General features: G+C 40.8%; 1 protein-coding gene across 1 annotated transcript in view; it reads left to right on the top strand.

Annotated features, from left to right (window-relative positions):
* RXFP2 (relaxin family peptide receptor 2) overlaps positions 1 to 26,968 on the top strand; it is a 512,938-nt gene that overhangs the window by 382,986 nt on the left and 102,984 nt on the right. The window contains exon 4 of the mRNA XM_073613352.1: positions 1,359 to 1,464. Coding sequence (XP_073469453.1) covers positions 1,359 to 1,464 — 106 coding nt within the window. The remainder of the gene's footprint in view (positions 1 to 1,358; positions 1,465 to 26,968) is intronic.

Genomic DNA, 26,968 nt, shown 5'->3' with positions numbered 1-26,968 from the left:
TTAAAGATTAGGTTGGACTATGCAATTTTTTACAGCATTGGTAATATGATGCATCTTTTCAAGCATTGCATGTGTCAGTCGCAATGGGCGAGTTTTCCTAAAACCGGTGCACACAGAATCTGGTGCAGCTGTGCACAGTAATCAATCAGCCGAAAAATGGCTACAGCGTGGTCCTACTTTGCCGGGAGGCCATCATATAACGTCCTCCGATGCTCGAGTGGCCTGTGTGCCCCCTGCAGGGCGTGTGTGGGGCGCTCTGTGATCAGCGAGTCAATGATCCCAACCCCTTACCACGTGATCAGCTGTCAGCCAATGACAGCTGATCATGTGATGTAAACAGAGCCGGTAATTGGCTATTTTTTCTCCTCACACTGATAGCTTCAGAGGGACATCAGTCCCGATCAAGTAGAGCAGCCGCCGCCTCATCTGTGCCAACCTGTGCCACCTGCCAATGCCAACTGCTGGTGCACAACAGTGCCGCCTACCAGTGCACACCAGTGCCACCTATCAGTGCCCACAGTGCCACCTATCAATGCCACCTATCAGTACCAATCAGTGGCTCATCACCAGTGCTGCCTATCAATTTTACATACCAGGGCTCATCAGTGCCACCTATCAGTGCCACCTATTAGTGCCCATATTTGCCACCTATCAGTGCTACCTATCAGTGGCCTTCAGTGCCACCCATCAGTGCCAACCATCAATGCCACCCATCAGGGCCCATCAATGCCGCCTCATCAGTGCCGCCTTATTAGTGCCCATCAGTACCACCGTATCTGTGCAGCCCATCAGTGCAGCCCATCAGTGCCCATCCATGCAGCCTATCAGTGCCCATCAGTGTAGCCTCATCAGCGCATATCAATGAAGGAGAAAAATGACCTGTTTGTAAAATTTTATAACAAACTATGAAAACTGATTTTTTTTTCAAAATTTTCCGTCTATTTTTGTTTAGCAAAAACAACTGCCTGAAGTGATTTAATGCCACCAAAAGAAAGCTCTATTTGTATGAGTTTGTATTTGTATTCGTATGTTGCAGCAGGGACCCCAGAACAGGAGGTTTAGGGCCACTCTGTACAAAAACCATGTTTATTATTTAATAAAAATAAATATACTTTAATTTTTTTTTATAGCTCAGTTCCAGCATTTTTGTCTTGTCTTAGAGTCAGGAAGAATTAGACCTTCTGCAATATTTTATTTGTTTTTGCAGGCGTCTGCATAAAAGTTACTGCGCTACAGTTACAGTGCGATGCCAGAAGTTAAATGCCATGATTAAAAAAATATATATATATATAAATATGTATGTTTATAATGTACACTTCCTTGTCTCAGTGAATATGATTACTGTCAATTGCTTCTAGGTCTCTCCCAGTTCCCAGAGATTTGTGAGTGCAAAGACACAGAGCTCGAGTGTGCAGAGGCCAATTTACAAGCAGTACCACACGTGTCAAGCAATGTAACTCTTTTGTAAGTAGCTTTCTGATTTCTAATTCATCACTAACAAACCTCACTAAAAGTTGTCCATCCTGTCCAGACATATCCTGCCCATCAGCACCTCTCCTCCCAAAAACATACACATAAATTATTAACAGGCAATTTTGTTTTTGCTCAAGGTTACTGACAAGTCTAATTGACCTTGAAACTCAATATCAGACTTGTCGCCTACTTAAAACTTACTGTGCTACAGTTGCGTGTACCATATAATAACAAATAATGCAAGAATATGAACCTAGATTTACATTATATAATACTGTGTATTGTTCTACGATGTCCTCATGCATTTCAGCCCATTGCTTTTTAAGAATTGCCTTTATATGAAAAAATGGTAAAATATTAAAAGTTGTCTCAATATGTATTTCCTTGAATTTCATTAAATTAAGAACTTCTAATGAGTAAAGCATGAAAGGTGAGTGTGTTGTCCTTGTTCCACTGATAAAAAGTCCTCATTAGAGGTGATTAGAAGGACAGGTAACTAATTGATTTCCCAGTGGCAGATTGGCAAAGGAGAACTCACGTAAGATATCTACTTTGCATCAATTTGTCTAAATACATGACTGTGTGGTTTAATAATAGCATGTCCTTCAAATCTTAATGAGCAGAGTCCATCAGTAATTTGCAGGGTTCCCAAATTAGAACAAGGCAAATATTTTTTAAACATAATGATTCCTTGCGTCACAGAAAAACCAGAGGATAATGGATATGTAGTCTGGATACAAGCATGAACTCCAATACCATGTTTCCATTTGATAGAAATTTCCCCAGAGACATCTTAGAAAAAAAATGAATAGTGCTAGGACATAGATATAAAACAACCAGGACTTTTAAGTTGTAGTATGGCAGTGGGTGTAAATGAAAAACCAAATGAAAGAGACAGAGACAGACCATCTAAAGCTCGTACTTAGTTACAGTGGACTACAGGGGCTTTAATTTCAACATTAAACACTCTTTTACCATATTCCTTTAATTTTCAATGGGAGCACCGATTTAATTTGCCCCTCTTTTTGTCTCTTTCCTGTTTGCATTGCAAAAGCCTGCTCCCTTGTCCTGGAGACTTATTATGCAACAGCAAGACATTTATCAATCTTTGTCAACCTCCCCACCTACACACACACCAACATAAAGCCAAACTACAATAGTGCAATCTTTACACTATAGCTAAAGCCCAAACTATTTTACTTTTGGATACAATAACAGAATAGTTGAAAAAAGTTTTTTTATGTATCCCACTGAGACAGTTCTTTTCACATCCTGTCCTGAAACTCAATACAAACTGAGAGGAAATGTCTCCAAAAGGGAAGGAAATCCCCTGTCAAATAGTTCTCATTGTCACCAGAAAAATTGTGTGCATTGGAAATTATCCTCTTCGTTTCTGTTTCAGTAAACAACAAATGTTGTATCTCTGCACTGGCCTAAAGTTTGAACTGCTGCAACCCAAATCCTGGAATAGGAATAAAAGCAAACCAAAATAGTAATGGTGTGCTGTTCCTTTAAAAAATGAATAAACTAACTGATGTGACCTTATACTATAATAACAGGTGCAGTGAATGAAATCAATCTAATTAATTGAATCTTGTAACAAATGATGACTCAACTTTTAGGTAAATGTGTACATAAAAAAAACTCTCCTCCAAACAAATAAAGAGTAAAGTGCACAAATAAATCTTAAATTAAATGCATGGATCCTCCATTCCCAGTAGACGACCGTTTTGTGGAAACGTGTCCGGCCAGAGAGTACATGTACTGTCATGTGAACTGGCTGGATGAGTGATACCGCCGCCAGAGATACTCTTAATGCTCGAATATCTTAACCTTGATGTAAGTGTAACTTTTACCTTTTTAATAAAATGTCTGGCTGTTTTACACTATGAGGCTTCTCCCTTCTCTATATATGGTTCCTGGACATACAGAGTTTATTCTTACAAGCATATGGAAACACGTTATTTGAAACATCTATACCTGAGACATCCACACCTGTGATCATTTTCTCACAAGCTACCTTGATTTCTGTAAAAGGGATACATCTCCGCTGGTAAGAGGCCAATTTTTCTCTTGATCGATGGAGCACTTTTCATTTCATGGTCACGGTAGTGGAGTATTTGATACTTGCACACTTTTATTGATACATGCATCCTCTCCTAAGTGTGTGGACTTGACATATGGACATTTTTTTCACTGAGATTTTTTTCATTTGCACACTTTTTTATATATATACCATGCATTTAATTTAAGATTTATTTGTGCACTTAATATTTGTTTGGAGCATTTTTTATGTCCACATTTACCTAAATAGTAAATAAGCGATATTGTGCTAAGTGCATATAAAGTAAACCAAGCTATGTAAGTGACACAGATGATCCGTGACCAACAGCAGCTCCCACAACAATGTACACTTCATAACAAAAATTTAAATCAAAATGTGTAGCACTGTCAAACCATGACTTTAATGATTAAAGTGCAAAAAACATCTAATATAATGCAATAACGATGAAAATGTGAAAAAGGAAAAAAGAAAAATTATTAATAGTCCAAATGTCCCAATTCCACATCCATAAAGTGAACTCAAAACGTGTGCTGATCCAATGTTCAATTTGTGAAGGCACCCAGTGCTCCCCACAGGATAGACAGGGTAAGTATGTCTGCTTACCAGATTTTAAGACCCTCAAGGGTCTATCTGCGCATTAGTGAGCTTTCACCCTTCACTATGGGCTCAACCACATCCACTACCCAGCCTGCTTAATTGGATTCCACAGGTGTATACCCCACAGTTATCATCAGTCAAGGAAACTTCAGAGTCCGGTCAAACATTCATTATATGAAAGAGGAAGATAAACTCATTGCACAACATTCTTTTAAAAGCACATGGGAGATTATTAAAAGTTGTACTTACATAAAAACAATAAAATTAGGCTCAAAAATGGAAACATTTGTTTGTCCAGCACCCTCCATGAGTGTGCGGACGTCACCGCTGCGCCGTGCCTAGCCTTTAACCAGCAATCAGCTTTTATTTAAAAGAGAAGTGATGGTTTATGCCCCGTACACATGGTCGGAATTTCCAACAGAAAAAGTCAGATGGGAGCTTTTCATCGTATATTCTGACCGCGTGTATGCCCCATCTGACTTTTTACGTCGCAAAATTCAGACGGACTTAGATAGAGAACATGTTCTATATTTTTCCGACGGAACACATTCCTATTGGGAAAACCGCTCGTCTGTATGCTGTTCCAACGTACCAAAAATGACGCATGCTCTGAAGCAAGTACGAGACGTCGTACACGTTGTCCCGTCGTACATGTTGTATGTCACCGCATTCTTGATGGTTGGAATTTGGTGTGACCGTGTGTATGCAAGACAGCTTGAGCGGAATTCCGTCGGAATTCCGTCGGAAAAATCTTCAGAGTTTATTCCGACGGCAAAAACCGGTCGTGTCTACAGGGCATTAGAGGTCCCATTGGCACCATTTGAGACCTCCCAAACTATTGTCTGCTGTGTTTCCCCTTTACATTCAACCCTTTTATTTCCATATTACTATTATTATTATTGTTATTACCTGTTCGGTCCCATTGTCCTGCTTATGTCCTGTCTCTTTCTCTTAGTCTTCCACCCCTTTCTCTTCCTACTCTCTCGAACATCTTTGTTTGCCTCCCTCTCTTTTTCCTCTTTTTCCTTCCCTCGCTTCCCTTCATATTCTTTACACCACTGTACTTTTTGATTTGTTTCTTAAAGCCATACCAATATTTTATCACCATCTTCATTACACTGTTCAGTTGCTTTACTTGTTTATTTTGTCCATTTTGATTGTACATCTTATTTGTGACCTTCCCATACCATGAAGTGGCTTTATCTTTTTATTTCTTTGTTACGTTGTAAAACAATAAAGATATATTTGTCTCTAAAAGAGAAGTATGTCCATACTTCTCATGTGGATTACAGGGGTGCACTTACTTTTGCTCTCCTGTGACCCACAATCAGTTGAAAGTGGACTAATGCCCATTGTCAGCTGACATCACAGACCTGCTCCAGGCTCTGGAAGGATCCCAGCCATATTACCATATAGTTGGGATCCACCCAGATGCTTGATCAGCAGACCCTACGGTATTTGCACAAATGTTTATCAAACCAATATAGTTGCAAAAATACACTAAAATTTAATTTTTACATTGGGCCTTTTTGCAAAATGGTGAAAATCGGACGTATGCAAAAATGTAAATATCCAAATTTCTCTAAAAATTTGAAGGTATTAATTTTCCCTTACAGCTTACAGAATTTGTGAAAGACCCCCAAAACCACATATTTTCTGAAAGCATATGACCTCTAAAATAAAAAGAAGGTGCTACTGATTTTTTAGACCCAGCGGTATTTGCGTAAATCCAGATAATAGAGTAATAATACCGCGCCAATCCCAAGGGTCAGAAGCAGCCAACACAGCAATCAGACAAATTGTGCAGTAATGTGAAGTAAAAGTGTGGCGCTAAATGTGTGGAAATAAAACAAGTGACTAAAAACATGTGCAACAAGAAACGGCCTGAAGTGACGCTCCAAGACTCCAATATGTGACCTCATGTATAAATATAAGGGTATACCGATGCTGATGAAAATTCCTGTAAAGCTAAATAAGAGTAAATGTGTAGCCCTTATTACAGCAAACACATACATGGAGGGTGTGGACCAAAAATTAGTGTTAAATTACATATAAACAAAAAGAAGACTTACAAACTAGAATGCAAGAATATATAAACATAAGTGAATCATCAAAAATATAAATTGTCTATATATTGTAAGCACAAATCAGTGGGTGCATAAATAAAAAGGTCCGTGTTGCTAACCCTAAGGAGAGATGAGGTACTCTTACCAGCAATGGTGGACTCACAGGCCATAAGCGCTGAGTCAAAAAACGCTTAAACCGCCATGTGATGGATGACGATGTAGGTCTGGTCCAAAGCGGTGGAATGTTCCTGCTGGAAGGGGAACTTGGACATCCGTCCGGTCATCTTGTTTGTCGTCTTACTGCAAGGTGTATGCAAACATCTAAATCAAGAGGGCAATATTCAGAATATGGAATAAAAAAGAGAGAGCCTCCACATTGTGTATATCCAAAAATGAATGTACGTTTTATTGAAAAATGTATCTTCCAATAATCAATCTAAAAGCATGACAATAGAATTGATTCCAAAATGTTAAAAAGCGTGGTAAAAAAGTGGCTGGGATAAACAGAGAGACCCTACGCATTTTGTCCTCAAAGACTTCTGCTGGGGTATTGAATATACGCAAAAATGTAAATATCCAAATATCTGAAGGTTTTCATTTTCCCTTAAAGGCTTACAGAATTTGTAAAAGACCCCCAAAACCACATATTTTCTGAAAGCATATGACCTCTAGAATAAAAAGAAGGTGCTACTGATTTTTTAGACCCCGCAGTATTTGCAAAAAAATTTATCAAACCAATATGTTAGTAAGAAATACACTAAAACCATTATCAGTAGATAAAAACACAGCCAATTTTACAAAATTCTTGCTAAATCCCTACTAAATATAAAAGCTTAACCTATATGGAGTTAATAAATAACAAATATTTGTACATTTTAAATTGCGCCTTTTTGCAAAATGGTGAAAATTGAACGTACCCAAAAATTTCTCTAACAATCTGGAGGTTCTCATTTTTCACTTACAGCTTTCAGAATTTGTAAAAAGACCCCCCAATCCATACATTTTCTGAAAGCACATAGGCAGTAGAATAAAAAGAAGGTGCTACAGGTTTTTAAGGCAGGGCGATATTTGCACAAATGTTTATCAAATCAATATTTTTGCTAAAAATACACTAAAATAATAGATAGTGTACATAAACACAACATAACAAAATCCCTGCTAAATTGCTACTACAGCATTGTTCACATGTGGCATACTAAAGTGTATGCTCATTGGGAGCAATGGAGGGCCATGTTTACCTGCACAGGGATGCACAGGTGTTCCCTGCATCCCCGTACAGGCAGTCCCATTTATGTCAAATGGGATGCAATGGCTGCACAGGCGTAGCTGCTGTTCCCAATCTGGCATCCATGTCTGTGCGGGTAATGACCCCGAACGCAGACAGTGTGAGCTCAGGGACATGCATGCAGACCTACATGGATGTAAAATTGGGAGCAATGGCTCTGTTCTTGCAGGTGCTACATCCCAAATGACATCAATGGAACTGCTTGCACAAAGATGCACAGAACACCTGTGAACAAGGTCTTAGGCCCCTTTCACACAAGCAGACTGCTTGCATCCGATCCATTCCAGTCCGCTAAAAACAGGTGGCTGGGGATTTCACCATCGATCTAGCAGATCGAATTGGATGGTCTGGATGGAAATGGACAGGCGGTCCATTTCCATCTGACTGCACCATACAGAATAGCAGTCTGTGTCCGTGTCCGCTCTGCTGATGCAGAGTGGACATGGACCTGACATCTGCCTGCTTAGCGGGGATCAGCAGACAGATTCCCCCGCTGAGCAGGCGGATCTGCTTGACAGAGTCCGCTCCATGTGAAAGGGGTCTTACCAGGAGCGGCCGGTCCATTAGGTGCGCAGGGGCATTTGTATGATTTTTTTTCAAGCCGCATGATTAGAGCCTGAGGCTCTAATTGGCTTGAAAAGGTTTGGGCTCAGGGCGCAGAGCATTGCACTCCAAACCCACCCACTTGTGACAATAGCGAAGTAATATTAGCTATTGTTTTCTGAATTCTCCTCCTGGCCAATCAGGATGGTTCGTGTTGGCTGGGAGGAGAAGCTAAGGAAACCATGGAGGGCTGTGGGGTGGGGGGGACCATCACCATGGAGGGATGAGTGCGGGGGAGACCGGCCCCATGGAGGAGTAAGTGCGGGAGGGGTTCTTTAGTGAGATACTAGAGGTCTAAACAGATATCCCATATCTCTTTTTTGAGTCAGAGAAAGGGACTGAATGGATGGAATCTGTATAGAGATTCCATTCATTCATGAAATGACAGCCTGATACATTGTACCACTCGTGGTTACAATGATCAGCTGTTAGTGGATATAGCAGCGATCGCTGCATATATCCATTGTACAGGGGGGTTTGGTATACACATGTATACCAAGCCCCCCAAGCCACAACTTCACCCCCACCCGCACCACTCCCCCCCAGCCGTGCTCTCCAAGCTGACAGATCACAGAGATCAGTGCAGGGAGAAGGTGCAGGCGGAGGGAAGGAGAGATGCCGTTTGGAGTGGCCATGGATTGGGGGTGTGGGGGCATTTGGGGGGTGATCAGAGGTATTGGGGAGGACACATCTGGACCCCTCCAAGCCCCTTGCAGCACCTGAAGCCAGCAGAAGTGGCAGGGGAGGGATGCCGGCTAATAATGGTGGCTGCGGGGATCGGGTTTGTTGGGGAGGTCGGATCGGGTGGAGGGGGGTAATTAGTGTTGGGGGAGCAGAAGGGTGGTGAAGGGGATAAGAGGAGAGTGGGGAGAGTAGTTATAAGTGGAAGTTAGCAGCAGGAGGTGGAGAGGCAGGGCAAAGTGAGGTGTCGACAAGGGTGGGGGGGGTCACATTAGGGGTTAATAACTCTAATCAGCGGGTTGTAATCCGCTGATCAGAGTTATAGAATTGTTCATCAGAGTTTGCTGAACAATTCTGATATAAGCTTATGGTCATTAAAGTGACTATAAGCTTATAAGAGAGGGAGATATGAGGTCCATACGGCGTATGGACATTGCCACCTGCGGGCACTTTTTAGGTCCATGCGGCGTATGGACCTGGCAGTGAAAGAGTTAAATCAGTATAACAGCCAGTTAACTAGTGGTTTTAGAAGGAAGATCAGCAACTGCAGCTTCTATTTTCTCTCAGTGCAGGTTTCCTTTCACAAGCTTCCAGGAAAGTGGCAGAGGGTATAAGGAAGAAATGGGGACCAGGGGAAATTTTGACAAGCCATATCTTATTCATGGCCCCAATCCTAAATCATATCTTAAATCTGAAATCTTAATTTAATTTATTGTTGTAAATCCTAAATCACGGCCCCAATTTTAAAGCAGCATTAAATCCAAAACCAAAAATGTTTTATACTGCAACTTACCAATCATTAGATGTAGTGGCTGCATCAGTCTTCTGTTCTTTGGCTTTTTTCCCCCCTGTTTACACCTGGTGATCTGACCAGTAACACACCTCCTGTATTTGTGAGACACAACTCGGAATGAATGAGCACAGGTGGCATAGCAGACAACAGCATTGTCAGCCTGGGGGGAGGGTAGTGCTAAATGTATTAGCAGATTTAGAAGAAAGAACAAATTGGATGAGACTATGACGGTGCAATATAAAAGCAAAACCAAAGAATAACATTAAAATCTTCAATATTTATTAACAAAGGTCCAAAACATCATATTCATAAAACCATGTGCTTATAACCCATATATTATGGTCCATATTTTTTATATAGCAGTATAGACGTGGATCCCGACATGTTTCACCCTATTATTGGGCTTCCTCAGGGGATGCTATCCGCTTCAGGTCATAGCCATCCCAGGTCTTTGAAATATCACTTAGAAGTGTAGTCACAGGTTTATTCAGTAAATATAAAGTGCTATATCCACTGCAGAACTGCAGGTGGCCATAGGAGGCAGACAATGATCAGATGAGGTTAAGCTGTATATAGAAATGACACCGGGGGCAGAGTCCACAGTACAGACCACTCACACACTGAGCTCATCTCTGATGGTCTGCATGTGTCCCTGCGTGTCTCCAGCCGGAGACCCGGGAAGACTCTGGAAAGCTGAGACCCCAAGCGGATAGCATCCACTGAGGAAGCCCAATAACAGGGTGAAACATGTTGGGATCACATCTATACCGCTATATAAAAAACATGGATCATAATATATGGGTTATAAGCACATGGTTTTATGAATATTATGTGTTAGACCTTTGTTAATAAATTTTGAAGATTTTAACTTTATTCTTTGGTATGGCTTTTATATAACATCCAATTTGTTCTTTCTTCTAAACATTTAGGGATGAGGTGCTTAGTTCTTGTGATGATTTATCCACATTAGATTACATTCTATTAGCAGAACCACTTAAGGACCGGCCACTGTATATATACGTCATTATTTTAAAGATGGATATCTCGGTAACGGCAGCAGCTGCTGCCACATCCGAGGTATCCATCTTTAGGGCCGGCGATTCTGTACACGATAATGGTGGTATCAGCGGCAGGTTCACCACGAGATCACCATTATCGGCGGCGGGAGAGGTGCCACCCCCCTCCCGCCGCTCTCCCGCGCCCTCCGCCGCTTACCGGAGCCGTCGGTAGCGGCGGAGGCGATCGGGTCCTTTCTCTTCCTCAGTATAGAGATGAGTGAGGCTAAGATGGCGCCCACCCGTCTCTATACCATAGGACGGCCGGAGCGACGTCATTACGTTGGCTCCGCCCACTTCTCTTGAAGGCACATTTTTTTGTGTCATTTTTTTAAGCGACTTTTTTTTTTTTTTTTGCATTTTAGTCTAAATATGAGATCTGAGGACTTTTTGACCCCAGATCTCATATTCAAGAGGACCTGTCATGCTTTTTTCTATTACAAGGGATGTTTACATTCCTTGTAATAGGAATAAAAGTGATCCAAATTTTTTTTTTTTAAACAGTGAAAAAATAAATAAAATAAAGTAAAATAAATAATATTTTTTTTTTTTTTAAAGCGCCCTGTCCCGACGAGCTTGCGCGCAGAAGCGAACGCATACGTGAGTAGCGCTCACATATGAAAACGGTGGTCAAACCACACATGTGAGGTATCGCCGCGACCAGTAGAGCGAGAGCAATAATTCTAGCCCTAGACCTCCTCTGTAACACAAAACATGCAACCTGTAGAATTTTTTTAATGTCGCCTATGGAGATTTTTAAGGGTAAAAGTTTGACGCTATTCCACGAGCGGGCGCAATTTTGAAGCGTGACATGTTGGGTATCAATTTACTTGGCGTAACATTATATTTCACAATATAAAAAAAAACTGGGCTAACTTTACTGTTGTCTTATTTTTTTTATTCAAAAAATTGAATTTTTTCCCAAAAAAGTGCGCTTATAAGACCGCTGCGCAAATACGGTGCAAAAAAAAGTATTGCAATGACCGCTATTTTATTCTCTAGGGTGTTAGAAAAAAAACAATATATAATGTTTGGGGGTTCTAAGTAATTTTCTAGCAAAAAAAAACAGTTTTAAACATGTAAACACCTAAAATCCAAAACGAGGCTAGTCCTTAAGTGGTTAAATACACCAATAAACTGAAGCCAAACTGCAGCTCACAGTTGCAGAAAACAGTGTTTTTTTCCTTTCGGGATAAAGGTTTTGCATCAATTAATAAAAGCTGATAATTTTATACACTCCTGCCAATGTTAACTGGTTTGTTTTATCCATGTAAACTGATACATTCTGCTGGAGAGCTTGTGCTTTTGGAAAACAACAGCCTTGCTGGCTGGATCAGCAGATGAAGATAGAAGAAATAAAGTCTAAAAAAGAAAATGGATGCAACCATTACATTTAAGAATTGGTAAGCTGCAATATAATAAATGTTAGTTTTTGGGTTTAATATCACATTTTTTTGTTTTGAGTTAATACCACCAATTAATTACTTTAACAGTAACACTGTTGCATCATCATGAAAAAGTTGCCCTAATCTGATCAGAGGTTTAATAAACATGTAGGAGGTAAGGGTGGAATTTCATGCACAAGGCCACCTTTGTTTATGTCAGTTTCAGGCCCAGTAAGGAAAATGAGCAGTCAGGGTCATTATGGTAAAATTGCTAACATACTGTAGTTTTCGAGACAAATCTTCATTACACAGTCCATTGACTTTTATATTTTTGAGGGAAGTAATGGGCAAGATCCAAAAATCCCCAGCTCTGCTGCACCCAGCCTGCACACTCAATATTCATGTCATATTTTCCATATATTAAAGGAATTTAAAATCCAGCACCAAGATAAGATCTCATTGTAATACAACGTACCTGTAGCGGATAAGCAAAGTTAACTTTGTAGAAGCAGAGACTTTATTGATGGTGCCACTGAGGTTCATGATTCAGCTTGCTGAATTCAACTACAATTTCAAACATAGGTATTTCTCAACCATAGCGGAGCAGTAAAATGAACTAAGTCTGATTGCTTTCATCTCTCAGTTCTCAGACCTAATTACAGAAAAAGTGACATCACCATCAGTAACTCCCTTTTCATTTATTTTTTTTCCACCAGCTCCAAGTTATTTATAAGTCAGAATAATTTTTGTAAGCCTTTTGGAAAAAGGTCTTCTGACCAAGGCTTTCTTTGCACCTTGTTGATTATTACTTAAGATGAGAATGAAATATAAGATAAAAGAACTCTGCACTATTAAATAGTGCAAAAAGAAAAAAGAAAAACAATTTTTAGAGCAGCTACCACACAAAGTGCGATCACCACACTAATAAAATGCATATACCTAGAATAAAAAATGGGGAGGGGTTGGGGCAAGTAGGATTTTTGCTGGTACCGTCACAAGACATTACAACAGCTTTACTTAAAATCAATTTGTTTAATTTGACATCAAAATTTAAAAGTATATACATAACGAAAAGATTTTGAGAGTGTGATAACCTTTATGTCCATACGACTCTTGGAGGTATCCTCAGGCTGAGTGACCTTCCAATTGAGATGTATTGACCATCTTAGAGAACTCACCATGTACATTTTTTATACATATATATATATATATATATATATATATATATATATATATATATATATATATATATACTTTTAAATTTTGATGTCAAATAAAATTAATTGATTTTATGTAAAGCTGTTGTAATGTCTTGTGACAGTACTGGCAAAATCCTACTTGCCCCAACCCCTCCCCGTTTTTTGTTCTAGCATGATTTTGGGATGTAAGTACCTGTAGCCCTTAGAATACATATTTTCTCTGAGCAGTTATTTCTGATCACATATACCTAGAATGATAAGTGAAGCACTCTGTAATTAAATCGTCTCCCCAAATTATACAATGTAAACAAAAACGATATGTATCCTAAAAATTCAACCTGAGCAAACAATGTGCAAAATAACAAAAAAATGAAAGTAAATAAACAATGTGAATCGGTATAATATAGCAGATATAGTTCTTGAAAAATATATCACAAAGAAAAAATGTGCACATTGTCCAAAACAATAATAACAGTCCCGCACACTATCTAATCTTCATGTGACAACAATCTTCAAAAAGTGCAACAAATTTCTTCCATGCGCATAAGGAATTCACACTTTATCCCCCAATGAAAGCAGCACTGATGTGCCCAACACCAAAGCTCCTCTATTGGTGTCCTTTCAAATGGTTTGATGGACCCCACTAACAACAGGGGTTGTTAGTGGGGTCACTTATTAATATAAAGATGTATCACAGCTTGCAACCACGGCCATTCTTCATACTGGTCATGAGTCTCTCCAATTATAGATGTTATAGAAAATAAAAGGCAAGATAGTTCAGATCGCAAACCACTATTTATTTCAAAAAGCTTGTGAAAATACACTCCATGACAGAAAGGATAAAAGAGCTTTTCCACTATACAAAAAAAACTCAGCATCCTAGCTCCACCCTAGGTAATGATGTCACGGCCCACATGACACGTATTACCCAATCAGCTTTATGGTTTTAGTTTAGCAGAATAATTTAATCAATTGTAAGGTGTTATCATGCTAGAACAGCCAGAGCAGTATGATACATGTTTGGTTGCTGTGTGGTTACTTTCCACATTAGTTGAAGTTACTGCTTGCTTGTCCATAAGTTAGTCTATCATTTAGCCGTTGATCAGTAGGATTTAGTCTATGCATGGTTCTGTCTCGCTCTAGACTGCCATACAAAATCTGTAATTATCCTGTATACTGTAGTACTGTAGCATAGGTTGAACAAAGGAGAGCTTATATTTAATTTATTCTTCTCCTCAATCTTCACGAGGGAATCGAGGGGCTTCAGTAACCAAAACTGCAATGTTTATCCTCATGATATGTCACAGGAAGCACCCTCATGACTAACAGAGGACAGAATAGACTTGAAAAACTTAACATTAATAAGTCGCCGGCACCAGATGCCTTGCACCCGAGGATCCTTAAGAAACTCAGTCAAGTAATTGCCAGACCATTGTTCCTAATTTTTGCAAACAGTCTACTGACTGGTACCAGCTGATTGGAGAAATAGCACCAATATTTAAAAAAAGGCCAAGTTACATCCCTGGGAATTACAGATCAGTTAGCCTAACATCGATTGTATGCAAGCTCTTGGAGGGGATGATAAGGGACTATATACAATATTTTAGTAATGACAACGGTATCATTAGTAGTAATCAGCATGGGTTCATGAAGATTCATTCTTGCCAAACCAACCTATTAACCTTCTACGAGGAGGTGAGCTGCCATCTAGATGAAGGAAGAACCGTAGACGTGGTGTATATGGATTTTGCAAAAGCATTTGATACAGTTCCCCATAAACATTTACTGTACAAAGTAAGGTCAGTTGTCATGGACCATAGGGTGAGTACATGAATTGAAAACTGGCTACAGGGGCGAGTTCAGAGGGTAGTGATAAATGGGGAGTACTCAGAATGGTTCAGGGGTGGAAAGTGGTGTCCCCAGGGTTCTGTCCTGGGACCAATCCTATTTAATTTATTCATAAATGACCTGGAGGATGGGATAAACAGCTCAATCTCTGTATTTGCGGACAATACTGAGCTAAGCTGGGCAATAACTTCTCCGTAGGATGTGGAAACCTTGCAAGAAAATCTGAACAAATTAATGGAGTGGGCAACTACATGGCAAATGAGTTTTAATGTAGAAAAATGTAAAATAATGCATTTGGGTGGCAAAAATATGAATGCAATCTACTCACTAGGGGGAGAACCTCTGGGGGAATCTAGGATGGAAAAGGACCTGGGGGTCCTAGTAGATGACAGGCTCAGCAATGGCATGCAATGCCAAGCTGCTGCTAACAAAGCAAACAGAATATTGGCATGCATTAAAAAGGGGATCATCTCCAGAGATAAAACAATAATTCTCCCACTCTACAAGACTCTGATCCAGCCGTACCTGGAGTATGCTGTCCAGTCCTGGGCACCAGTCCTCAGGAAGGATGTGCTGGAACTGGAGATAGTCCAGTGAAGGGCAACACAACTAATAAAGGGACTGGAGGACCTTAGTTATGAGGATAGGTTACAAGCACTGAACTTGTTCTCTCTGGAGAGGAGACGCTTGAGAGGGGATATGATTTCAATGTACAAATACCATACTGGTGACTCCACAATAGGGATAAAACTTTTCAGTGAAAAGGAATTTAATAAGACATGCGGCCATTCACTAAAACTAGAAAAAAAGCGGTTTAACCTTAAACTGCGTAGAGGTTTCTTTATTGTAAGAGCGTTTAGGATGTGGAATTCTGTCAGGCAGTGGTTTCAGTGGGGGGCATCGATAATTTAAAAAAACAATTAGATATGCACCTGAACGACCACAACATACAGGGATATACAATGTAATACTGACATAAAATCACACACATTGGTTGGACTTGATGGACTTGTGTCTTTTTTTCAACCTCACCTACTGTGTAACTATGACCTGTTTTTCTTGAATCATGGAGATCCATTTACCAAAATAGCGTAAAATGTCTTTGTTACTTCACAGTAACTAGTCATGTTCAGAAATGCCCTGGACAGTGTCACTTGGAAAATGAAAATATGATCAATTTCTGTAATGCATTAGGACAGTTTGTGGAGAGTAGGTGTGCACTAGATAAACCTAAACACCTCACCATTTGGTCATCCCCTTGTGATGAAGTCATAGTGATGAAACTAGTCGGGGTGTGGCCACGTGGTGCTCGGCTGAGATTGTGAATCTGGGAGCTAGGACAGGCGAGCCATGAGCAGAGGTTGAAAGCAGCATGGAGGTGGTGAGGCCGCGACTCTCGATTACCTGTCTAATGCATTCATGTGATATACAGTATCTCACAAAAGTGAATACACCCCTCACATTTTTGTAAATATTTTATTATATCTTTTTATCTGACAACACTGAAGAAATTACACTTTGCTAAAAAGTAAAGTAGTGAGTGTACAGCTTGTATAATTTATGTAAATTTTCTGTCCCCTCAAAATAACTCAACACACAGCAATTAATGTCTAAACCACTGGCAACAAAATTGAGTACACCCCTAAGTGAAAATGACCTAATTGGGCCCAAAGTGTCTATATATTGTGTTGCCACCATTATTTTCCAGCACTGCCTTAACCCTCTTGGGCATGGAGTTCACAAGAGCTTCACAGGTTGCCACTGAAGTCCTCTTCCACTCCTCCATGACGACATCACGGAACTGGTGGATGTTAGAGACCTTGCGCTCCTCCACCTTCCATTTGAGGATGCCCCACAGATACTCAATAGGGTTTAGGTCTGGAGACATGCTTGGCCAGTCCATCACCTTTACCCTCAGCTTCTTTAGCAAGGCAGTGGTCGTCTTGGAGGTGTGTTTGGGGTCATTATCATGTTGGAATATTGCCCTGCGGCCCAGTCTCAGACTGTCACAGTACATGTTGGCATTTATGGCTCCCTCAATGAACTGTAGCTCCTCAGTGCTGGCAGCACTCATGCAGCCCCAGACCATGACACTCCCACCACCATGCTTGACTGTAGGCAAGACACACTTGTCTTTGTACTCCTCACCTGGTTGCCGCCACACACGCTTGACACCATCTGAACCAAATAAGTTTATCTTGGTCTCATCAGACCACAGGACATGGTTCCAGTAATCCATGTCCTTAGTCTGCTTGTCTTCAACAAACTGTTTGCAATCTTTCTTGTGCATCATCTTTAGAAGAGGCTTCCTTCTGGGATGACAGCCATGCAGACCAATTTGATGCAGTGTATGGCGTATGGTCTGAGCACTGACAGGCTGACCCCCCACTCCTTCAACCTCTGGATATGACGCTGAGCACGTGCACTCAACTTCTTTGGTCAACCATGGCGAGGCCGGTTCTGAGTGGAACCTGTCCTGTTAAACCGCTGTATGGTCTTGGCCACCGTGCTGCAGCTCAGTTTCAGGGTCTTGGCAATCTTTTTATAGCCTAGGCCATCTTTATGTAGAGCAACAATTCTTTCTTTCAGATCCCCAGAGAGTTCTTTGCCATGAGGTGCCATGTTGAACTTCCAGTGACCAGTATGAGAGAGTGAGAGCGATAACACCAAATTTAACACACCTGCTCCCCACTCACACCTGAGACCTTGTAACACTAAGTCACATGTAAGTCACATGACACCGGGGAGTGAAAATGGCTAATGGGGCCCAATTTGGACATTTTCACTTAGGGGTGTACTCAGCGGTTTAGACATTAATGGCTGTGTGTTGATTTATTTTGAGGGGACAGCAAATTTACACTGTTATACAAGCTGCACACTACTTTACATTGTAGCAAAGTGTCATTTCTTCAGTGTTGTCACATGAAAAGATATAATAAAATATTTACAAAAATGTGAGGGGTGTACTCACTTTTGTGAGATACTGTATGCTAATTACATAGGTTTCAAATGTGAGTTGTATACATTTTTCAAGAAATAACATTTTATTGGAATAATGCGCTATTGGAAGCCTTCCTTCTTTTCTTGCATACATATACGGTGTGATGAGATTTGTCCATCAGAGGCTGTTATAACCAAGTGATGACTGATTAACAATTAAGCGCTTTTGCTTTTTCATGAGAATGAAAAGCAATAGGATCTGGTGAGTGCAATCCCATAGGGCGTTGATGTCACTGAATCACTTTGGTGGTGGACCATATGGTGCAATAAGTTTGTCACCATTCACAGTTAGGGGAAATGATCAGTTTGATGGACTCACTGTGAAGATTTGAGTTGCCTTAAGGACTGTCTGTTTCACGCACTAAAATTTGCACATTGTTCATTTTAATTTTGTTTTAGTTTTTTTCATTTTATTGATTTGTTAATATATTTTTATGTATCGTTTAAGTGATTTTAACACTATTTACATGTAGTGTTATGTGCTACTGTGTGATTAATTATTGTCTTGAAATGCATTAGGACTGTTCATAGTGTAGAATTTTATAGTCATACTACAGACATTGTAATTCTAAAACTTTCAATTTCATTAGTTATTTCAGGCCTATTAGATGTTTGTAAGTTGTCATCCAAGTGTGCATGGTCATTTCTAAATGTAGGAACATGGCTGAATGGCCATGAATAATCAGTTTTGGGTAGGAAGATTATCTAACCTTCCTATATCCAGAATTCTGCCAGGTTGAACCAACCATCATCTTCAGGTGTTTTCCATGGGTGTTTAAGCTTAAAAAGTTTCTTAAAGAGTGGTGTGGGGGAGGAAGCTATAGCTGGCAGTGATCGAAAGTCAGAGGATGCTACCGGGAGTAACATTGGTAATGTAACTAGAACACCTAAAACCAAGGCACATATGTTGGCAAAATCCTATTGCGGCCTCAAATCAAACAAGGAGAAAATTATTTGTGCTTGCAAAGAATTAAAAGGCATGTTTACAAATGCCAGAAGCTTGATATATAAAAAGGAAGAACTGGAGTTGTTGTTACATGAGGAGGATTTTGACTTTGTGGGAGTATCAGAAACCTGGTTTGACAGCTCACATGACTGGCTTGCAAGGGACAGGAAAAGTAGGAACAGTGTTGCCAACCGCCCGTAGATTTACGGGCAGCCCGTCAATTTAAGCCCATTTTCAGGTTGCCCGTAAATGTCCGTTTCGGGCAGTGGGGCGTGTAAAAAAGATGGCCATGTAGCTGCGCATGCGCTGTTTTGAAGCTGGCCGGGCTCGGGAAAGCTCGTAGTCACTCTGCCGGGCGGCGCATGCGCAAGGCAAGGCAAGGCAGGGCAGTCAGCCATAAAATCCACCTTACTGCTGACACATGGTGCAGCAAGCATAGGCAGGGACAATATATTTCATTCACAGCACACTGGGTAATGCTGCTTGCAACTCAAAAGGATGCAGGACAGGGCTCGGTGTTGCAGTTTGTTGTGCCCCCACAGCTCCATACAGCTGGCGGTGATGATGCCAGACCTGTAAGCTCTACCCCCTCCTCCTCCACTACCTCCATGCCCTTCTCTGCAAAATTATCCTATGAACATCAGGTATCCCCTAAGCGTTCAAAGGGCTATTCCATGAGTCAGGCTAAAAGGCGTCATGCAGTGCTTTAGCTGGTGTGTTTAGGGGACAGGAACCACACCGGAGCAGAGATTCTTGCATCTCTGCAGGGACAGGCCCAGAGGTGGTTTACACCATGCCAGCTGGAGCCAGGAATGATGGTGTGCGATAATGGCTCAAACCTCCTGGCCACCCTTAGACAGGGAGAGTTGACATATGTGCCATGCCTGGCACATGTCCTCAATTTGGTGGTGCAGCTTTCCTAAATATGTACCCAGGGTTGCAAGATGTGCTAAAGCTAGCCAGAAGAGTTTGTAGCCATTTCAGGTGGTCATACACAGTCGGTTGGCTGAAATTCAGCGGGAATTCCACCTGCCCTTAAACCGCACTGATTTGTGACATGCCCACCAGGTGGAACTTGACTTTGGCAATGCTGCAGCGGCTATACATGCAGCAGAGGGCCATCACGAAACAGGTTCAAACCACCTCGGCTTTTTTTTACCATGCAAATGGCTGAACATTAAGGATGCATGCACTGTGTTTTCACCATTTGAGGAGGCCACAAGGATGGTGAGCCATGACAATGGATGCATCAGTGTCACAATCCCTGTTGTGTTCCTGCTGGAGCAGACTCTGCGTGGAATTATGGACAGGGCACTGAAGGCAGAACAGCAGGAGGAAGAGGAGGACTTCCTTTCCCCCCAAGGCCCACTTTATCCAGACACTATCATTCCTATGTAACAAAGCACACAGGAGGAGAGAGGGGAGGAGGATGAGGATTCTGGCACTTTCATAGGCTTCAAAGAAGAGGAAAACACGCGTCAATCTGTAAGCGATGGCTTTCCAGCCCCAGGACCCTTGGGAGTAGTACATGGCTGGGAGAAGAAGGTTCCAGATGCTGTCATCCTGAGTGAACCGAGGAGTCTGCTTCTCAAACCTCGGCAAATTTGAGGCGCATAGGAAACCTCATGCTTCAAAGCTTGCGAAAGGACCCAAGAATACGTAGCATAAAGGAAAAGGATGATTACTGGTTGGCAACCCTCCTTGACCACCTTTATAGGGGAAGGTCTCACAACTCATCCCGTCCCCACAGAGAGTGCAGAAGATAAAATCTCTTAAGGACACGTTAAAGAGGATTTTATTGAACATTTTTCCTCACTCCAGTAGGTTACAGTGTCATGGAAAACGTAGTTTTGAGTCTTCTGTTGGTCAAGAGAGGAGTGTTGGAGAAGGTATCCGCGTAAGTGAAGCATTTCAGATATTTTTTAGTCCTCACCGCCCAGGGCTGTCAGCTTCCACATCCCATCGGGAGCATTTGCATCACATGGTGGATGATTACCTCGAGGCCAAAACAGAGATAGAGAGCTTTCCAGCTGACGATCCCCTTACTGGGTCATGTGAATAGACCACTGGCCAGAACGTGCCCAGTATGCTATTGAGTTGTTGGGCTGCCCTGCATCCAGCATGCTTTCAGAATGGGCATTCAGTGGTGCAGGAGGTTTCGTTACTGATCATAGAACGCGTCTGTCCACAGACCCCGTGGACCGTTTGACTTTTTTAAAAATGAATCAGTCCTGGATTACCAGCTATGAAGCCCCTGATGCCGATGTCACTGATTAAGTCTTGTTGAGGATGTGGAATCTCTGCAGGACTTTGAGGCTGCCTAGCTTTGAGGGTGTTCAATCATTTCATCTGGAAGAATGTTTTTGGTATAGGTTTCATGGGCACAATTAACACCCAAAGACCAATTTTTCAGCACCTGTTTGACAGGTGCATATCATTGCAATTTTTTTTGCCTTCATCAAGAGCACCTCTATAGGGTTACAGTGGGAAGGTGCCCCCGACACCCAAAGAGTAATTTTTCTGCACCTGTTTGACAGGTGCATATCATTGCAATTTTTTATAGCAAGCCAATTCTTACTTTCATCAAGAGTACCTCTATAGGGTTACGGTGGGAAGGCGCCACCAACACCTAAAGATCAATTTTTACGCACCCGTTACTTCTAGCCAAAGTCAAGGTGACACCAGAATGTATGCAAAAAATCTCTAATCTTGTTCCCAGTGCATACATTGTGGCCTCATCATACACAGTGGCTCCCCAGCTGTTGCAGAGCAAAATAAAGGCAGCTTGCAGGGAAAATGTCAATTGTTTTGGCTTTATAAATGCAATTATTGCTGCAGCAGATTCTAGACATGGTACAGACTAAGGGGACCCCCAGGCACTATATTGCAAGGAATTTTTCATTTTTATGCTTTCACTTTAAAAATCAAAAAATCACTGTTCATTTAAAAATGAAGTTTTTCACAACTCTTTTTTTATTGACCCCTGGGGCAAGACCCGGACCTCTATAACCATTGTATGCCCACTTACTTGCATATAACCCTTCAAAATGGGCACTTTTGATTTTTGACGTTCAGGTCCCATTGACTTTAATGGGATTCGTTATTCGGATCCAAACTTTCGCAGTGTTTGAAAGTTTTGGTGCGAACCAAACAGGGGTCCATTCGGCCCATCCCTAATTGATAGCAACACAGCAAGGAATGTACCATTGTGGCTAATGGAAACCAATGTTCAAAAAAGACTTGGAAAACTTAATGTAAAAAAAATCACCAAGACCAGATAGCTTACATCTGAAAGTCCTCAAATAACTTAGCCATGTTACAGCAAGACCAAAATTCCTAATCTTTAAGAACAGCTTAGTGACTGGAATGCTACCAATTGGATGGCAGAAAGCCAACATAGTACCAATATTCAAAAAAGGGCCAAGATATATACCTAGAAACTACAGACCAGTCAGTCTAACATCAGTAGTATGCAAACTATTGGAGAGAATGATAAGGAACTCTATCCAAAAATTCAGGGACAAAAATAATATCATCAGTAGTAACTTAGCATGGATTTATGAAAGATCATTCTTGCCAGACCAACCTGTGTTAACATTCTATGAGGAGATGAGCTGTTATCTGGATGGAGTAAGGCTTGTGGATATAGCATATTTGGATTTTGCCAAAGCTTTAAAAACAGTCCCCCATAAACGCTTAATTTACAAACTGAGGTTGGTTGGTATAGATGTTAGTGTAGGTACCTGGATGGAGACCTGGTTACAGGAACACATCTAAAGGGTGGTGATAAATAGTGAATCTTCTGAATGGTCTGGAGTTATAAGTGGATTACCCAAAGGCTCTGTCCTGGGACCAATTCTGTTTAATTTGTTCACAAACATAGTTCAATCTTAGTGCCTGCTTATGATACAAAGCTAAGCAGAGCATAAACTGCACAACAGGATATAGCAACTTTACAGAAAGATGTTGATAAAATAGAGGAGTGGGCAACTACATGGCAAATGAGGTTTAATACAGAAAAATGTAAAGTGATGCATTTGGGGGCTAAAAATATGAATGCAAGCTACTCGATAGGTAAAGGACCTCTGGGGCATTCAAGGATGGAAAAAGATCTGGGGGTCCTAGTAGATCACAGATTCAGCAATAGCATGCAATACCAAGCTTCAACAAGTACGGCTAGCAGACTATTACCATGCATTAAAGTGATTTTAAATCCTAAGCATTTTTTACCTTAATGCAGTCGGTGGAGGGGTGCTGGCGGGGGACCTGAGAACAGGAGGTTCGAGGTCGTTCTGAGTAATTCCATTGCACAGAGTAGGTAAGTATAAACTTGTTTGTTTGTTTTTTTTTCTTTTTTTAAAGCATTTACAATCACTTTGAAAATGTTTTTTTACTGAAGAGATAAGACTACAATTTTACCAAGCCATCCAGTTCTGGTCAGAATAGGAATGATGTGCTGGGACTGGAGAAAGTCCAGAGAAGGGCAACATAAGCTAATAAGGGAGATGGAGGAGCTATGAGGAGCAACTAGTATCATTAAATATATTATTATAGGAGATAAGACGCTTGCGAGAAGATATGATCACAATATACAAATATCTAAATAGCAATTCTATCATTGGCAAAAAAAAAGATTCAGTCTCACATCGCTTTAGAAGAACAAGGCCACCCAATTACGTTGGACTAGAAGCTGTTCAATGTTGAACTACGTAAGTGTTTCTACGTGAGTGTGAGTATTTTCAAAAAGCCTTTAGATGGCACCTTAGCAAACAGAATAAACAGGGATATTTGAACTGGTAGCGACATAATCACATACACACATACACACATATACACACACACTGACTCAAGTTACACTGGATGGACTTGTGGCTTTATTCAATCTATTTAACTATGTAATTATGTAAGATGAGATCACAGAATCTGTTCTAGGTGCCCCCCTTCTGCCTATTATCAATGTGCTGCATTCCAGAATCTTGATTCTGCAGGTATTTATAAATACAGTATGATTTTGAGAATATGAAGGAAGCAATGGGAGGATGGTTGTTTTTTTTTTTTTTTTTGCTTTTTCATAAAGACAATCTTAGAAAGGAAGACCTCAATGATGTCAGACAAACAGATAGCAGGTTATTCTCCCTGCTGGTATCCACCGATTACTGAGATACTGGAATAAATATGACCTTCTCACACTGCTCCTAGGAGTAAAAAATGCTCATACATCTCCAGAGTGCCTTTAGATAGACATGTATGTCACTATTCCCTAACACTTGTCTTGGTGCTGGATATATCAGTAAATCGAGTGTGCAGCCTCTTATGTTCAACTAGTGCTGAGAAAATGTTCCAATGGGTATTAATGCTCACATCCACCATAGACAACAATTGTCTTTGTGCGTGTTACATTGATATACTGTGCCAGGAACATCTAAGGAAGATCTGCCCATTTAGAGTGCTGCATTGGTGCCACCTGCCACAACCTTTATTCCAGAACTGAACAACTTTCAGATGACGGTGTGCATGTGGCATAGGGAGTGTTCCCTTATTGATTGGTTTGTTGAATGGCAACAACTGTTAAATAACCATAGTCAATGTGTTAGAAAATCTCTATATGCAATAGCAAACCTTTTCATATACTCAGAATTTAACAGTGCTCAACTCTTAAAAATCTCATTGCCTGATTGCTGCACAATGGCATCACTTGTTAGTACTTGCACATTTATGACAGCCGTGAATGTTTAATAACATATCTAACCCATGTTTCAACATATATTTTCACTCTAATGCCGCGTACACCCGGTCAGACTTTCCGACATAAAATGTGTGATCGGAGCTTGTTGTCGGAAATTCCGACCGTGTGTAGGCTCCATTGGACATTTTCCATCGGAATTTTCGTTGCACAAAATTTGAGATCTGGTTCAAAATTTTCCAACAACAAAATCTGTTCGCGTAAATTCCAATAGTGTGTGCACAATTCCGATGCACAAAGTTCCACGCATGCTCGGAATCAAGCAGAAGAGCTGCATTGGCTATTGAACTTAATTTTTCTCGGCTCGTCGTACGTGTTGTACGTCACCGCATTCTTGACGTTCGGAATTTCCGACAAGATTTGTGTGACCGTGTGTATGCAAGACAAGTCTAAGCCAACATCCGTCGGAAAAAATCCATGGATTTTGTTATCGGAATGTCCGATCATGTGTATGTGGCATAATAGATCTGTTGAACCTGATGAAATTGACAAGTGTTCAGGCAGTTAGCACACCTTACCACACAGAACAAAGTATATAATCTTGTTTGTCTAGCGTAGTGAAATTGGCCATCCAACACTACCAATAAGCTAACATAGACCATGATTGTTCGCTGACAGGTACTCACTACAAATGTAGGAACTCTCAGTCGGCCCTGAGCATATTTCACAAACTTAGGAGTACAAGCACTTTCAGTGATGCAGCGTTCTTCAGTTTTAGCAGTCAGTAGTAAACAATTTAGAATAAAAAATGAGACACAAGGCAATTCTTAAAATGTAAATGTAATTGCTTTAAGATACAGTACATGTCACTTTTGAATTTGAAGCATTGTTTTTTAGTATTTAATTTATTTGTAATTGCTGATTTTGAAAGATTGATGTCCAAACTCCAGCAAAAGTGCATACAGAACCATTGTAATGAAGCCTCTGCTTTCTATCTGTAATGACTGTAATCAAAGCAGGGTACAAAACATTATCGCTGCCATGGTAAATGTAAAAGTAATGTAAACTCTGATCTTTGAAAACTCATGCACAGAAATAACATTTACCCATGACAACCAGTAAGTGATTAAGGCTAGCAGAATATTTATTTGGAGAGTTCAAACATTCATAGGATAAGGACATTTCATGGTTGTGATTGTTGTTGGCTTTGTGACAGGGCTGAATTTACCAAGAGGCACAGTATTCTTTTGCCTATAAGGCAGCAAAGGTGGCTTTCTCTGTATAAATATTGCCCACATTTTTTAATCATCAGTAGGAATAGTCATATCACATCAAGCTTGATTAATATTCCTAACTAAGTTAGGGCCAGGAAATATCCAGAGTAACATATATGATGCTAGTAAAGGTGTGCGACTTAGTACACCACATTTTGGGAACCAACAGGCCCAAGTGATAAAAATCTTAATAAATTAGCAAGTCTTATAAAGAGTGTGGGCACCAGTAACCCCCTGAAAATAGAACAGGAATTTAGAGAACAGTTAGCGAAACTATATTCGGGCCCCACCTCCTTCGATACCGCAGCCGAGACCTTTTTTGCTGGATTCAAGCTCCCATGCATCACGGACTCTATATTGTCGAAAATGGAGGCTCCAGTTACTTTGGGTCAGAGCCGCAATAAAAACTTTAAAAGCTGGGAAAAGACAAGGCCCGGATGACTTCTCTGTCCTTTTCTATAAAAAAATTTGCTGACCTACTTAGTCCCACTGTGGCAACAATATTTAATGAAACCCAGACCTCCTCCTCACCCTTACCCCCCACCATGCTCCAGGCACAAGTAGTGATGTTCCCTAAGTCCAACAAGGATCCCTATACCTGGAAGAGTTATAGGCCGATATCTCTCTTAAATATTGATGTCAAACTGCTCACGAAGATCCTTGCACACAGATTGAATTGACCGCCTTGTACAACATTGGAGACAATATTAGGAAGGTCCTGAAATTTTTGCAAGCCACAAGGAAGTGCCAGCAAAAACTCATGCTCCTTTCTATTGATATAGAAAAAGCACTTGACACCATATCTTTGCCCTACATTTTTATGTCTTACGGAGGTGGGGATTCCAAAAGCATTTCTTAAATTGGCTTACAGCATTATACTCGATTCCTTCTGCTTCTGTCCACTACTCTGGCTTTCAATCCTCTTGGTTCCTGATTTGTTGGGGGACCAGGCAAGGATGCCCCCTTTCACCACTCCTATTTATTTTGGCTCTCCAACCCCTGGCAGCAGTGATCC

This window comes from Aquarana catesbeiana, linkage group LG02 (assembly GCF_042186555.1).
Source record: "Aquarana catesbeiana isolate 2022-GZ linkage group LG02, ASM4218655v1, whole genome shotgun sequence".
NCBI classification, from domain to species: domain Eukaryota; kingdom Metazoa; phylum Chordata; class Amphibia; order Anura; family Ranidae; genus Aquarana; species Aquarana catesbeiana.
This window is presented reverse-complemented; position numbering and strand designations above follow the sequence as displayed.